This window comes from Hermetia illucens, chromosome 5, assembly GCF_905115235.1.
Source record: "Hermetia illucens chromosome 5, iHerIll2.2.curated.20191125, whole genome shotgun sequence".
Classification (NCBI taxonomy): domain Eukaryota; kingdom Metazoa; phylum Arthropoda; class Insecta; order Diptera; family Stratiomyidae; genus Hermetia; species Hermetia illucens.
Window position 1 is genome coordinate 11,013,575 of NC_051853.1, and position 14,313 is coordinate 11,027,887.

At 44.3% G+C, this 14,313-nt stretch overlaps 1 protein-coding gene across 1 annotated transcript in view; it reads right to left on the reverse strand.

Moving 5' to 3' along the window:
• LOC119656936 (mucin-2-like) overlaps window positions 1-14,313 on the reverse strand; it is an 81,137-nt gene that overhangs the window by 57,113 nt on the left and 9,711 nt on the right. The window contains exons 2-3 of the mRNA XM_038063635.1: window positions 9,146-10,708; window positions 5,474-9,091 (exon numbers count right to left, since the gene is read on the reverse strand). Coding sequence (XP_037919563.1) covers window positions 5,474-9,091; window positions 9,146-10,708 — 5,181 coding nt within the window. The remainder of the gene's footprint in view (window positions 1-5,473; window positions 9,092-9,145; window positions 10,709-14,313) is intronic.

The following is a 14,313-nucleotide window of genomic DNA, read 5'->3' on the forward strand; positions in this document are numbered from 1 at the left end:
AAAATCCACGGAAAAATACTTAACTCAGTTATCCTTTTTGCAAAGTTGCGAAAGCCTCTTTTCAAAAATAATTATCACTTTCCCATTGTTTGTTGTTCGGTCGGTAATCTGTATCTTAATTCCAAATTGATTAGTTACAGATATTCACCAATAATTTATTGTTTACAACTGTTCCTAGCAAAAACTGGACCTAATCACGGTGTCGCCTATTTTGCAATTTGATGGGACGGAAATCGATTTTATATAAAGTTCGGTGGAATCAAAGATAAGATGTTGGTAATTCAATGAAAGTAAGTGATAAGCACTAATAGATTTCCGTCCATTATGATTTGATGAAAATGATCTTTCCTTGAAAGGAATATTAAGATAAAAATCTTAGATTAATTCATCAATAAGCATTTCGAAAGAGGTTGTAAGATACTGTTGCACTTCACATCGTAACAGAAAAGATTGAGTGGGTTTAGCCTTTCCAACTGCTGTGATCCACGTGACCCACAGATAAAGATCTTATTTTTACTATTCTTCCTCCGACTTTTACGCGAAGGTTCATCCCTCTAATCATTGAATTTAACAGAGTTTAATTCTTCAGGTTAGTAAGGATCCTGAAGTTGAAGGATGTTCAGAAATATTCAAGCGAGTCTCTACTTTAAGGAAAGGGTCTAAAACCTCAGAAAGAGGGAAAACAGCGCCCAAAATGGGGGGGTGAAGCAGTAGAGTAGTTCAAGCTGCACGACTTACAGGAGGAATTCACTGGAAACCTCAGGAAGACCTGTAGAGGCACACAGATGACGGCCATTCGACTACCAGCAGAGACAGCGTTGGACGTCTGGAAGCTATCACATGAGTGGTTTGTCGCCTTAGAGGGTAGATCACTTTGAAGAGGTACTTCTAGTTCTTCTTGTACGGACATCTGGGCATACACAAGTTTGGTTGAGCGGCCTTGCGCATGTAGACGGTTGGGAAAGAGTCATACTACCCTTGAAGGTTTCAATTTGCATGGCGTGCAATGGAAAGGAGATTCTGGAGAATTGGCTTACTGCCGGCGGCGATAGTATCCTGACCTAAAAAAGGCGCTAATTGCGGTGAAAAAATGAAGATTATTCAATTCAACCCCACCACGCACACAACCATTGAAACCCTAACAATAATATATATATTTATGTGTGTAGCCTAATATATCTTCCAGTTGAAGCGGCTTTGTGAACATGCGGGGACCAAGTCTTTCACCAGCTCAAGATATGCCCTCGAACGTCAGTGCACACAGCGCCCCCAGAGATCATCAGGCACTCACCCTTGGCCTGAAGATCAAGTCAAGCGGTTAACACATGGGGAAATACCAACAGTTATGTTATTAGTTATACGTGGAAAACCGAAGTTTCGAAGCCAGGAAAGGAGCCTCAAACTGGATGGATTCTAGAACGACGAACCTGGCAATGAAAACAGACTAACAATTTGCGCTTATTCCATGAGAAAGGGCAATATCTATGGTAGGAAAAGAAGATGACGAAGAGTCTGCGTACACTAGGACGCCAAAAACTACTAGGAATATCAAATGGATGGAACTCAGCGTAAAATCTGGATGTCTGAAGCTCCTTACTAAGGTAAGACAACAAGAGAGGATGGACGTCATTTAGAAGATGAGCTCGGAGGAAGGTTATTCACCAAGTTTGGAAGGGTCATAAAGAAAGTAAAGTTTGCCACCATTGTCCAACGTCTTACTTCCAAGAATATTGAAAATGACACAATGAAAATGGAGTCACTTCTGATCAATGAAAGGAGGTTAAGCAAAATTGACGAGGATGCCAATAACCCAGTAGTAAGAATTTTTCAAGGTAGTAACCAAACAGATCAGACAGTGTACAAAAAAGACAAAAAGGTAACAATGGCAGCGCGAGTTGAACGGTTGTAATAGTTCCACGATACCAAAGTTGATTCCAACTGTGATGGTACCGTTAGCATCAAAGAAAAAGGAATTAAGCAAACCACTTATCAAGCCGAACAATAGAAGGTCTTTCATGAAAGTTTGTTAAAAGAAATCCCCAACAACGCCTTTACTCTGGTGTAGATATCGAATCTATCCAGGGGAATAAAATCGGTAGTATACTAGTAAAATTTCGTCCGAGGATTTACAAGAAGAACACGTGTGGAGCAATGCAAAGTATCCTGGGATCAAAAGCATTTATTATCTACCTTAAACCTACTTTCAACCTTGAAAGAAGGGAGTTGGACTACTATGAAGACAAGAAAGAGGCGGAGAAGGAGATGGACGGGAATTAGTAAAATACGACCAACCCCAAGGTAGGAAACAGGTCTGCCAACTTCAGAGAACAAGAACTGGCCATAGCCAGCATATCCGAGAAAACTATGAAGATGTCTTTTCGGGACAGGGTCGTTCTGACCCGGTTCTGGGTGTAAGGACGCGATCCTTAGCCCTAATTGTCAATGTGGTCAGACGACCTGCGACATACAGTTGTTACTATCGAGACTTGATCCCTCTCATAATGTTGGATGTGAAGGCTTAAGATGGTGAAAAATCTCCTTCGCGTTCCTGGCTATCTCCAGCAGATATTTAGGAACTCCCTAAGGAACTTCGTCCTACTATACGAGTTCTGTAAAAAAAACATCTAAAATAAAGGTCATGTAAAGGGCGGCTCAGGATTCTATTTTTGGTTCGGACCTGTGCAATGTCAGGTCACTTAATCCGTATAGATGAGGATGATCCAGCCCGAAAAGTCTATAAGGGCAATATATATGGTAGAAAAAAAAGACGAGGCAGAACCTGTCTGAGATGGAGCGATGGCGCAGGACGTTGGACAGCTTTTAGGGATATCGAATTGGTGAACTTCAGCGCAAAATCGGGGTGTCCGGACTGTTTTACTGAGGCAGGCCAAGACTGGATACCGATTGTTGCACCATTGATGGTGATGGCATCCACTTCCAACATTAGAATAAGGGAGTTGGGCTGTTTTGTGCAGAATGAAGAGGTAGAGGAACCGATCAAACCAGCGAGTGAAAGAAGAACTGACTTATTTATCCACCGCCATCGTGAACAAACATCAGCACCAATTCACCATCATGAACAAACATCGTGATGATGGAATTCAAGGTATGGAAGGGAGAATTATAGTTTATAGAGAGATACCAATACAGAGCCCTCGGCTCAACGCAGACTCTCAAAAATCTTAGAGGAAATCATCAGATCCTCACATATTGTCGTAAATATCGGTAGTATTCCGATATATCGACGACCTGTGCCAAAAGTGCAGCAATGAAGGAGACTAGAAACTTGATACGAATATCAGAACGCCATTAAATAAAGCATCACTGGATCACTCCCGGACTCACCGGCAGGTTTTCACCGGCAGTGTTTGACGATGCAACACCCAAAAATGCACTCCGTCACGGGAAGAGGCTGATGTACTGATGGGCAACGGAAACTGCTAGTTAACGAGAGAATTGCATCAAGCTTCGCAGGATTGCACAGGATACGACAGACCAAGAAGCTTGGAGCTCATCGATCACCAAGAAGCTAAGATGGGGGGAATCGTTTAAAGGTATCCCTATCGAAATACTGAAACTTGATTTTAGACATAAGGCTATATCCACTTGTGGATATTGAGGGAATCCCTAATGAACCTCGCCCTTTTTTATGGGTTCTGGAAAGAATAACTAAATAAGGGTCAGATGGGGGTGGCTCGGGATTCTTTTGTTGGGACCTCTGCAATGTCTCATATGAAGGTCTACTGCGACTCAAGGTACTCAACGAATTGCACCAGATATGCAGGTGATCTTACATGACACTAATCGCTGCACAATCGATTGAAAAACCTAATTTTTCCACCCATCTCCCCGCGGGATAATCCTAAGGTACTACTTCGCGGGGAAGAATTTAATCCATACCAGTATGACAATGGGGGGCAGTTGCACTCCGAAGCAGTAGCTAGTAGCTAGTAGGTTGTTGCATATAAACAGAAACATCGGCTGGATTTGTCCTTTTCTGGTAGAGACAGTGTATTTCATTCGTTAGAAGATCCAAGGGAATCATACACGTGGTGATGCATACTACTTCACCCGGTATTTTCCCATATGCACTTGACACCCTCAAAGCGATTCATCGCGTTGTCCAGTGCACCCTCCCAAAAAGGAGCCGTGTATAGCATGACAGATTTTCCCACCCCTACGATAAGCAGATGGCAGCCATATTTTAATCCAATATCAGGAATCATCCTTACTAGAGATGAACTAGCTTTTGCAGCCCCTTCTCGCGCATAGTCCAAGGGCCCCTTGAAGCTCAACTTGCCATCGATGATTGGTAATGATCGATTTTGAAACGACCTTGTGATTACCAACCTGGGTGGTCTTTCCTGCAATCGGTGATAAAGACTGCCTCCATTCGTAACCATGATTTGATGGCATGAATGGTGGTTTTACTTCCACAAACTTCCACGTCCTGGGGGTGTTTCAAAACTGCCGCCACCGCCAGGTCGTCTGAAAAACAAATCAACGTTGCCTCCATTGGCATGCCAAGCATTCCATTATATTTTATGTTTCACTGAAGAAGGCCAAATACGGGGCCTTGGGGAACACCTACTGTCATAAGATACTCTTTTGGCACGTCATCCGTCTCGTACCAAAGAAGTCTCTCTGAGAGATAACTCTCGATTATCTGAGCTGAGTAATTAGGGACACCCAGTTTAAACAGTCTCTTTAACCCAACAGTTGGCCAAATTGGAGTCATTTGTCACTGACTAGTATTACCACCCCCAGCACCCCCAGGACCATTCTTCATAGTCTCTTAAAGGGAGATAGGGCGGGAAACGCTCATTGCACCATGCACGATTTAAATATGGTTATGAACCACCTGGGCCTAATTTTACTTGCCAACTTCAGGGCTTTGTTCGGAATCCTGTCCAATTCCGGAGCCTTATTATTTCCAATTCGTCCACAGGTCTCTTGTAGTTCCTTCTCTGTCACCCCGGAGCCTTGAATACAGGTATTACTTTACGGTCCTCCTACTGGGTTTACTAGCGCATGTCACAGTGTCTAATCCTCTTCTTTCCTCTGAAGAGGTCCTCTGAAAAGATTCTTAAAACCATAGTCCTTTTTGGCTGGATTGTTTTGACATATTATGGAAAAGAAGTTATCCTACAGATATTCGATACGGGATCAATAGGAAAACTAAAGGATCATGTTCCGCTGACTGTAAGAAAAAAACATTTTTAAGTTGCGGGTTCCTTCTTCAATCGTCCTTTATTCACGAAGCAAAGCACTGATCCTATAATATTTATTATTTTATAAGTGTCCTGGTTAAATATATGATATTAGTTTACGAATATAATAATTAATGTCTCATTGGGCGATACAATTGAAATCAAAGGCCAATCCTTATTCGGAGATTTAGCTGTAAACAAGATTTGGATTGCTGAGTCAAGCCTGGTGTCTCCTTACATCTATCTCTGCGTTAAAAGACCTCAATTAAACCATTCGTGGACACAGATTTCCATTTCCTTTGAGTAAATCAGGCCAGAACGGCATGACTTATGTACTGTTCTGAATCCTCCCGTTCTCGTGGGCATGCAGAAGTAATAACTCCTCCTGTTCGTCGGGTCAGGGAAGGTCCCTTTCGTTGTGCACTTGAACGACCCCCCAGTTTCAGTTCGTGTCTCCGTCTCAATCTTACAGGGATGGAATGCCTCATCCACGCAAATTCCATACTTAGTTGCGAAAACATATCCTTGCGGGCAGCTATTATGCTGCGTAACCATTTGTCCTAAACCGTTGTAGACGCAAGTGTAGAAACTGCGACAGCTCTGAGGATCGGAAAATTGTCCTGGTGAAACGCATTGGAACTTTGCGTTCAAGCTTAGCGTTTGCGGGGCAACGTTATTGCAGGAGTAAACCGATTTCTTCGTACAAATCTTCAAGGCAGGATAATAGTTGAGGTCGTATGGACACTGCAAGTGAACGGCTATGAATCCTCCGTATCCATCGTTAACACAATAGTAGTACTTCTGGCAATCTTCTGGGTCAACAAATGTGCCTGCCGACTCGCACACATAGGGTGTAGGTACGTCAGCGTTTGATGTTGTCGGGGAAGAGGTCGGTTTTCCAGGTTCGGGAATTTCTTGATGATGGCAGAGCTGTCTGTCTGCGTCATAGACTTGGTTGCTTCCACACTCGATTATTAGAGGTACAAATCCTTTAGAGCCATCAGGTACGCATAGATAGAAAAGACTTTGATTTCTAGGATGGGCAAAGCTTCCTCCTGTTGAACAACTGAATTCTTTGAGGGCGAAGGATTCAACTGGTTGCTTTTCTTGAATGAACGGTGTCGAGGCTTCTCTTGCATCAGTGGTATCCACTTTTTCTGTCGTTCCAAGAATTTCCTCAGTTGTACCTTCAGTAGTGCCTGGTTTTTCAGAAGATGTGTTTTCAGGTTCCACACTACTTTCGCTAGTACCAGTTATTTCTTCAGTAGATGCTGATGAACTCCCACTTTCAGTTGATTCTGGTTTTTCAGATGTGGCTGGAGGTCCAGTTGCCGTTTCCTCGGTAGATTCGGTCTTTTCTGTAGGTTCAGTTTCTGGCTTCTCGGTAGATTCAGTTTCAGGTGTTCCAGTAGACTCGGGAGTACTTGATGGCTCAGTGGGCTCAGTTTCTGGTTTGTTCGTAGATTCGGTAGGCTGCGTTCCAGGCTTTTCAGTAGACTCAGAGCTGGATGGAGTTGATTCAGTTTCTGGGTTCTCGGTGGACTCTGAGGTGGGTTCAGTTTCGGGCTTTTCAGTAGACTCAGAACTCGATGGACCGCCAGTTGATTCAGTTTCAGGGCCTTCAGTGGACTCTGATGTGGGTTCAGTTTCGGGTTTTTCAGTAGACTCAGAACTCGATGGAGCGCCAGTTGATTCAGTTTCAGGGCCTTCAGTGGTCTCTGAGGTGGGTTCAGTTTCGGGCTTTTCAGTAGACTCAGAGCTCGATGAACCGCCAGTTGATTCAGTTTCAGGGCCTTCAGTGGTCTCTGAGGTGGGTTCAGTTTCGGGTTTTTCAGTAGACTCAGAGCTCGATGGACCGCCAGTTGATTCAGTTTCAGGGCCTTCAGTGGTCTCTGAGGTGGGTTCAGTTTCGGGCTTTTCAGTAGACTCAGAGCTTGATGGACTGCCAGTTGATTCAGTTTCAGGGCCTTCAGTAGTCTCTGAGGTGGGTTCAGTTTCGGGCTTTTCAGTAGACTCAGAACTCGGTGGACCGCTGGTTGATTCAGTTTCAGGGCCTTCAGTGGTTTCTGAGGTGGGTTCAGTTTCGGGCTTTTCAGTAGACTCTGAGCTAGGGGAACTGCCAGTTGATTCAGTTTCAGGACCTTCAGTGGATTCCGATGTGGGTTCAGTTTCAGGATTCTCAGTTGATTCAGTTTCGGGTTTTTCAGTGGTTTCTGAAGTGGGTTCGGTTTCGGGTTTCTCAGTTGTCTCGGGGCTTGAACTACCGGTTGATTCAGTTTCAGGACTTTCAGTGGATTCTAATGTAGGTCCCGTTTCTGGCTTCTCTGTTGATTCGGAGCTAGTTGAGCCAACAGTTGATTCAGTTTCAGGTTTTTCAGTGGACTCTGAGGTAGGTTCCGTTTCAGGCTTTTCAGTAGACTCAGAACTGGTTGAGCCAACAGTTGATTCTGTTCCAGGTTCTTCAGTGGTCTCGGACGTAGGTTCTGTTTCGGGCTTCTCTGTTGTCTCGGAACTGGACGAACTACCTGTTGATTCAGTTTCTGGGCTTTCAGTGGATCCTGCTGTAGACTCTGTTTCAGGCTTTTCTGTAGACTCTGTTGATTCAGTCACAGGCTCCTCAGTAGACACCGAACTACTTGTCTCTTCAGTAGGTTGCGTTTCGGGCTTTTCAGTAGAGGCAGAGCTGGTAGTCTGCTCTGTAGGTTCTGTTTCTGGTGCGTTTGTAGACTCTGTGCTACTTGGACTTTCAGTGATTTCTGGTTTCTCGGTGGACTCAGAACTAGCCGGTGCTGTAGGCCCTTCAGTTGATTCGGTCTCCGGACCTGCAGTTGATTCTGTGGTGACTTCAGTAGTTGGTTTTGCGCAGAATCTGTACTCAGGATAATAGACCAAACCCGATTTGCATTTCATCAAAATGGGATAATATATATTTGATCCTTCCTCAATCGGCGTACAGAAGTAAAAACTTACTTTGGAATCAGGATTTTCAAAAAAGCCCGGACCAGTACATACAAACTGAGATGGTTTTGTAGGTATTGAAGTGGTTGATTCGGTTGTTGTGGTCTTTTCTGTTTCAGTCGAACTTAACTCGGTGGTACTTGGTGTCTCTTGAGGAGTTGTTTCTTCTGTACCACTGGAAGTTGTTACTTCCGAACTTGATGTTGAGGCAGTTGTCGATGATCCTACCCCCTCTTCCGCAACGCACAAATTGAGAGAAGTACTAAATTTAAATCCACTCTTACAGGGGAACACAAGGCCATAGTATAATCCGTTATCTTCAGCAAAGCAAATATAAAACGTTGTGTCGTTGTCTGGATTAGGGAAAATCCCGGGCTTTTTGCAGGTGAACGGACCAGGATGCTCGGTTGTAGGTTCGGTAGTTGATGGAGGTTCAGTGCTAGTTGCTTGTGAAGTTGTCGACGAAGTTTCAGGGCTTGTAGAAGAAGTTTCAGTGCTAGTTGCTTGTGAAGTTGTTTCTGTTGGTGACTGAGTGGTGGACAGTATGTCGCGGTTTAGACATACTTTCAATTCAGGATCGAAAATCATACCGGGTCTGCATGGCATTAGTTGAGAATAAAAATAACCGTTTTCTGGAAGGCAAAGATAGAATGTTGTGTCATTCTCTGGATTCGAGAAAATGCCGCCCGTTTTGCAATAGAATGGTTCAATGGGACGCTCGGTTGTTGTCGGGCCTACAGTTGGACCTGTGGTTCCAGTAGACGTTTCAACAGATGTAGACTCACTCGTTGATTCTTCCGTGGAAGAGGAGATTTCAGGAGTGGTTTTCTCTGTTGAACTACTTTCTGTTGGCTCTTCGGTAGTTTCGGTCGTAGGCTCTGGTGTGGTTGTTCCTGGTTCTTTAGTAGTTGTAGTGGTTTCTTCTAAAATTGAATTGAATTTGTAAATAGCCTATTGGATAAAGGATTCTTTGTTACCTGTGGTCTCTGTCTCCGTTGTTACTTCAGGGGTCGATTCCGTGGGTACTTCAGTAGTAGGCTTCTCTGTAGAAATCTCTGTACTAGATTCCGTTGAGCTTGAGGTAGCTGGGTTTTCTGTAGTTTCTTCTGTGGTAGTTGTGCTGTCTGTGGTAGATTCCTCCGTGCTAGGTTCATTTGTAGTAGATTCCTCTGTACTAGACTCTTTTGTTGTAGATTCTTCAGTGCTTGACTCCTTTGTGGTAGATTCCTCGGTGGTAGCCTCCTGTGTTGTAGACTCCAGTGTTGTAGATTCTTCTGTAGTGGGTTCCTCTGTGGTGGATTCCTCTGTGCTGGATTCTTGTGTGGTTGATTCCTCGGTAGTAGGTTCCTTTGTAGTAGATTCCTCCGTTGTAGTTTCCTGTGTTGTAGATTCTTCCGTACTAGATTCCTTTGTGGTAGATTCCTCTGTGGTAGACTCCTGAGTTGTCGATTCTTCCGTAGTGGGTTCCTTTGTAGTCGATTCCTCTGTGGTGGACTCCTGCGTAGTAGATTCTTCTGTACTAGGTTCCTTTGTGGTGGATTCCTCTGTGCTAGATTCTTGTGTTGTAGATTCCTCAGTACTGGGTTCCTCTGTGGTAGATTCCTTTGTTGTAGATTCTTCCGTACTGGGTTCTTTCGTAGTAGATTCCTCAGTACTAGATTTTTGCGTTGTAGTTTCTTCTGTACTTGATTCTTCTGTAGTAGACTCCTCCGTGCTAGATTCTTGTGTTGTAGATTCCTCAGTACCGGGTTCCTCTGTGGTAGATTCCTCTGTTGTGGGTTCTTCCGTACTGGGTTCTTTCGTAGTAGATTCCTCAGTACTAGATTCTTGCGTTGTAGTTTCTTCTGTACTTGACTCCTTTGTAGTAGACTCCTCTGTGCTGGATTCCTGTGTTGTAGATTCCTCTGTACTAGGTTCCTTTGTGGTAGATTCCTCTGTGGTGGACTCCTGTGTCGTAGATTCTTCTGTACTTGGTTCTTTTGTAGTAGATTCTTCCGTACTAGACTCCTGTGTTGTAGATTCCTCAGTACTGGGTTCCTTTGTAGTTGACTCCTCTGTGCTGGATTCCTGAGTCGTTGACTCCTCGGTACTGGGTTCCTTTGTAGTGGATTCCTCTGTGCTAGATTCTTGTGTTGAAGATCCTTCAGTACTAGACTCCTTTGTAGTTGGTTCCTCTGTGGTGGGTTCCTCTGTCGTAGACTCTTCCGTACTGGGTTCCTTTGTAGTAGATTCCTCTGTGGTAGATTCCTGTGTCGTAGACTCTTCTGTACTGGGTTCCTTTGTAGTGGATTCCTCTGTGCTGGATTCCTGTGTTGAAGATTCTTCAGTAGGGGGGTCCTTTGTAGTAGATTTTTCTGTATTAGATTCTTCTGTAGTAGATTCCTGTGTTGTCGATTCTTCCGTGCTTGGTTCCTTTGTTGTAGATTCCTCCGTACTAGATTCTTTTGTAGTAGACTCATCGGAAGAAGTTTCTGAGCCGGAATTTGTCGTGGGTTCCTCTGTAGCTGTGCTCCCGTTTGGATCCTCCGTTGAAGAATGATCTATAAGTTGAAGAAATAAATAAATTGGTGTATACACTGTTATATTTTCTGATTTGATCTGATGAGAAATCTGAAAAATTTCTTTGTTGTTGAAAAAACTCCAGTCTGGTAAGCATCAGCTATTGAGATCTTGCTCCAGGGTTGAATCCTGCTCGGTCATGGGTGCTTTGTGCTGTTCGGCTGCTGTAGTGCTCAGGGTGACCAAGAGACAAATGGACAGCACCACATAGACCAAATCAACACCAAATGGCCAAGGAGAATCTCCACGTGGTGGAATCGGAAACCGCGGTATTCACATTGACTTACTGAGCCAGAGGTTATATGGTACCAACAGAATTGGGATAACTCACCGAGTTCATATGTCTCAAGAGAATTCCGGGGGGCATCTGATCTCGATGCGATTATATGACCCCCTAATGGAATTATATGATTACTTAAAAATCGCGGACAGAGCAATTGGGGCTGCAGCGTTGAGTGACGCTGTACAACTCGGGTACCATACTCCTTAATTCAGTAGAGGTTTCAGCTTGGTCTTGTATCCACCAACATGAATGCTGAGTCTGCAGTCAGTATACACTGGTGCCGTTGGGGTTGCCACTGCGGGAACCTTCGGATTAGCTGACATGGCGGGTAAGCACGTCAAACTACCAGAAGGTAACTGTCCTACTGAAGTAGGCCTGTCATTGGCATAGCATTAGGTGTAATAAAATTGAACTGGATGCGCACTCTCGCAGGAACAGCGTGAATGGTTATGTTTGATTTTAACCTGAAACGGCCGACCAGGCATTGTGTGAACTATCTATCCATTCATTAGGCGGGACTTCCAATTGAAATCATCCTTGCATAAATTACAATCTTCTTTCTGGGGACTTGCCAGTTGATCTGACCAGTAAGTAAAGACCCCTAGCCGGTTGATTACGTTTAGCATCATCTGCTACCTAGCGATCGCCGCATAGTATCCTTGATAGCATGTGTAATGAGACGAAAGAATTAATGAAGGCCAAAAGGACTATTCAAGCTGGATAGGGACAACCACGAAAATAGAGCTATCCAAAACCAGAGAGAAACACAATGGCAGTTCTTTCCTAGAAACTTCATAAAAGTTGGACTTTATAGTTCCCCAGGCACCTAAGCTGGTTTCATCATGTACTTCTATCCTCGCCTGCATAGCATACCAAAAAAGTATTGAAGATTCTGGGAGTGTGTTCGCCATCTGTTTTGGAGTTGAAATGAAGACTGCATAAGATAAACCTCCCAGAAAATGTTGGCGATGCGTTCGTGCTCTAGAAATTGCCCTGTCCTTACTGTCGTTAGTGTTACGTTCCTCCTTGTGTTGAAGTAAGGGCTGATTTTGAAGCCAGGACTATAACGAGATACTATGTCTGACCGTCCCTGATTTTTCACTTGTCGTCAGTATCCTAAATCTAAACGAGAAGTGCAGTCTAGTCTGGTTGAAGAATCGGAAAAAGCATGGGTTAGCTTGGTAGCGAGGTGTTGTACCTGGCCCTCCTCAAGTTTCGAAGATTAAACATGGAAAAATAAATCTTTTCATTCCGTTCAACAAGATCGGTTAAAAACGTCTTTGCTTCGCTATCAAGAAGAGGAAGTTGGTTAGTGACGAATATTCAGTTGAAAACAAAGGTAGGTAGCGTAGAGTTCCCCCGCCCACCTTCTGATTTCAAATAGGGAAGGCAAGACTAGCGCGAATTTCACTGCGGTTCTGAGTCCATCTTTTCTTTTTTTTGTAAGGGAGACTGAACGGGTCAGTCTGTAACCATTGGCTAAATAATGGAGGAGCGCAGTTAGCTGCTGCATCGTCCCCAATTATGTATATCCGTTTCGCCGTACGTCTGATTCCAGGCTCAAGAAAGGAGATTATCTCGTGCTCCTTCTTCAAATTTGCTCCGTTAATCCACGCCCAGATGGGATAGAACCTCGCAAGTCTCACTTAGGATCGGATTGGGATCTATTCGGAATCTTTCACCCCTGTTTACGGCTTTGTGATTAAGAATTAGAGTTTACTCCTCCATTGGCATAACCAGTCTCTGTTGGGCAAAAGACCAAGAAACTGAAAAGTATTTTCTATCTAACTTATCTGGCTCATCATCAAGTGGATGCGGACTTTGATCTCATTAAATCCAGAGTGAAATTAACTTCAGTGTGAGCCAACTCAGCCCTGACGTAGATGGTTTTCCCGCAATTTATTCGCAGACCTTTCAAGTTATTTCAATCCCCCAATGGGCTCGAAGTATTTCCCCCGTGGTCCAAGTATTCTTTTACTTGCTTCCTCTTCCACAAAAAGGCCAGTTTCTCATCGTTAACGTTTGAGGGCATTGCTTGGAAAAACTTTCGAGCTTCCGTCAGTTTAACCATGATGCCTTCAGGCATATGCAAGCTGATCCAGTTCTATTTTCAACGGTCCCGTGGGCATGTTCTCAAGGCTTCAATAGTGCATCACAAGTCAGGCCTACAATTTAGTGCCAGAGCAGAAGCTCCTCCTCTCCCTCGAGAGCAGCACGACAAAGCGGATCACAGGCATGAAACGCTCCTTTATATAACTCGCATTGCTTGGTGATCGTGGCCCAAAAAGGGTCGTATGGTCATTCTTGTAGCCTAGTTAGTTGCCCCAAAGTATTTTAGTTGGTTTCCTAATAAAAGGCTCAAGCCACTACGGCGTTCCTTGCTGGAGGGATGTTCAGCTCCAGTCTCCTGTACTAGTGATTAATAGTCCATAGTTCCATTTGGATTCAATTATGTTTTGATCTACAGATAAATACTAAGCCATCAACATATTCTTGATCCTTTCTTCCAGTATTTTTTTATCTATTCCAGAAGTTCCATCCTCCCCTGCCTCACCTCCACAGTAGAAATGACAATACCTCACTCTATCTTCCCTTCAGAAACCATCTTGCTGTGATTTCGAGCAATGAAGTTGCGACCAAGGCACTGATTGTGAAAGGCTCACCTAATTAGGTCGCCCTGTGGAGAAAACTCTGGAACGAATGCTAAAAGTCAAAAGTGCAATTGGTGCCTATGGCGTAGCCAACCAGAAAGGTAAGTAGGGAATTTCCAAGAAGAAGAAACTAGAAATTCGAATATGGCCGGCTCGTCCGCGGTACTACTGCCTAAATCGTCGCGCCAGCACAAGCAGTACATGCTGAATCCTGCCTGTCAGAAGCTTCTCCTTCACCTTGCAAGAAAGATAAAAAAAGGATTCTGATGACTTGAGTGCTAGTGGTTTATCGCCGGTATGTGGAAATGGAGCCAAGTGGTGGACACCATGAACCTAGAAAGGCTCTCGGCCCATGGCAAAGGAAGGCCCTGCCGAAGAAGGTGAAACACCTTGGCTATGAAGGTATGTTGATGCCGAGAGAAATCGGACGCAAGGAAGCGGCATCTTGGGCGAAAAGTGGGAACAAATTGGTAACCCCGATGAGACCCACGCTAAACGCAGCGGACTCTTCGGTCAGCGGTAATGCGTGCAAGAAGCACAAGACTAACTCATTTGTGTGCTCCGCACTAAGGCCTACATCCACGCTTCTCCCGGAGGCAAGAGCGGGTACGCCGAGAGGTGATCAAATCTCCGAGAGGCATTTCAACGAAGC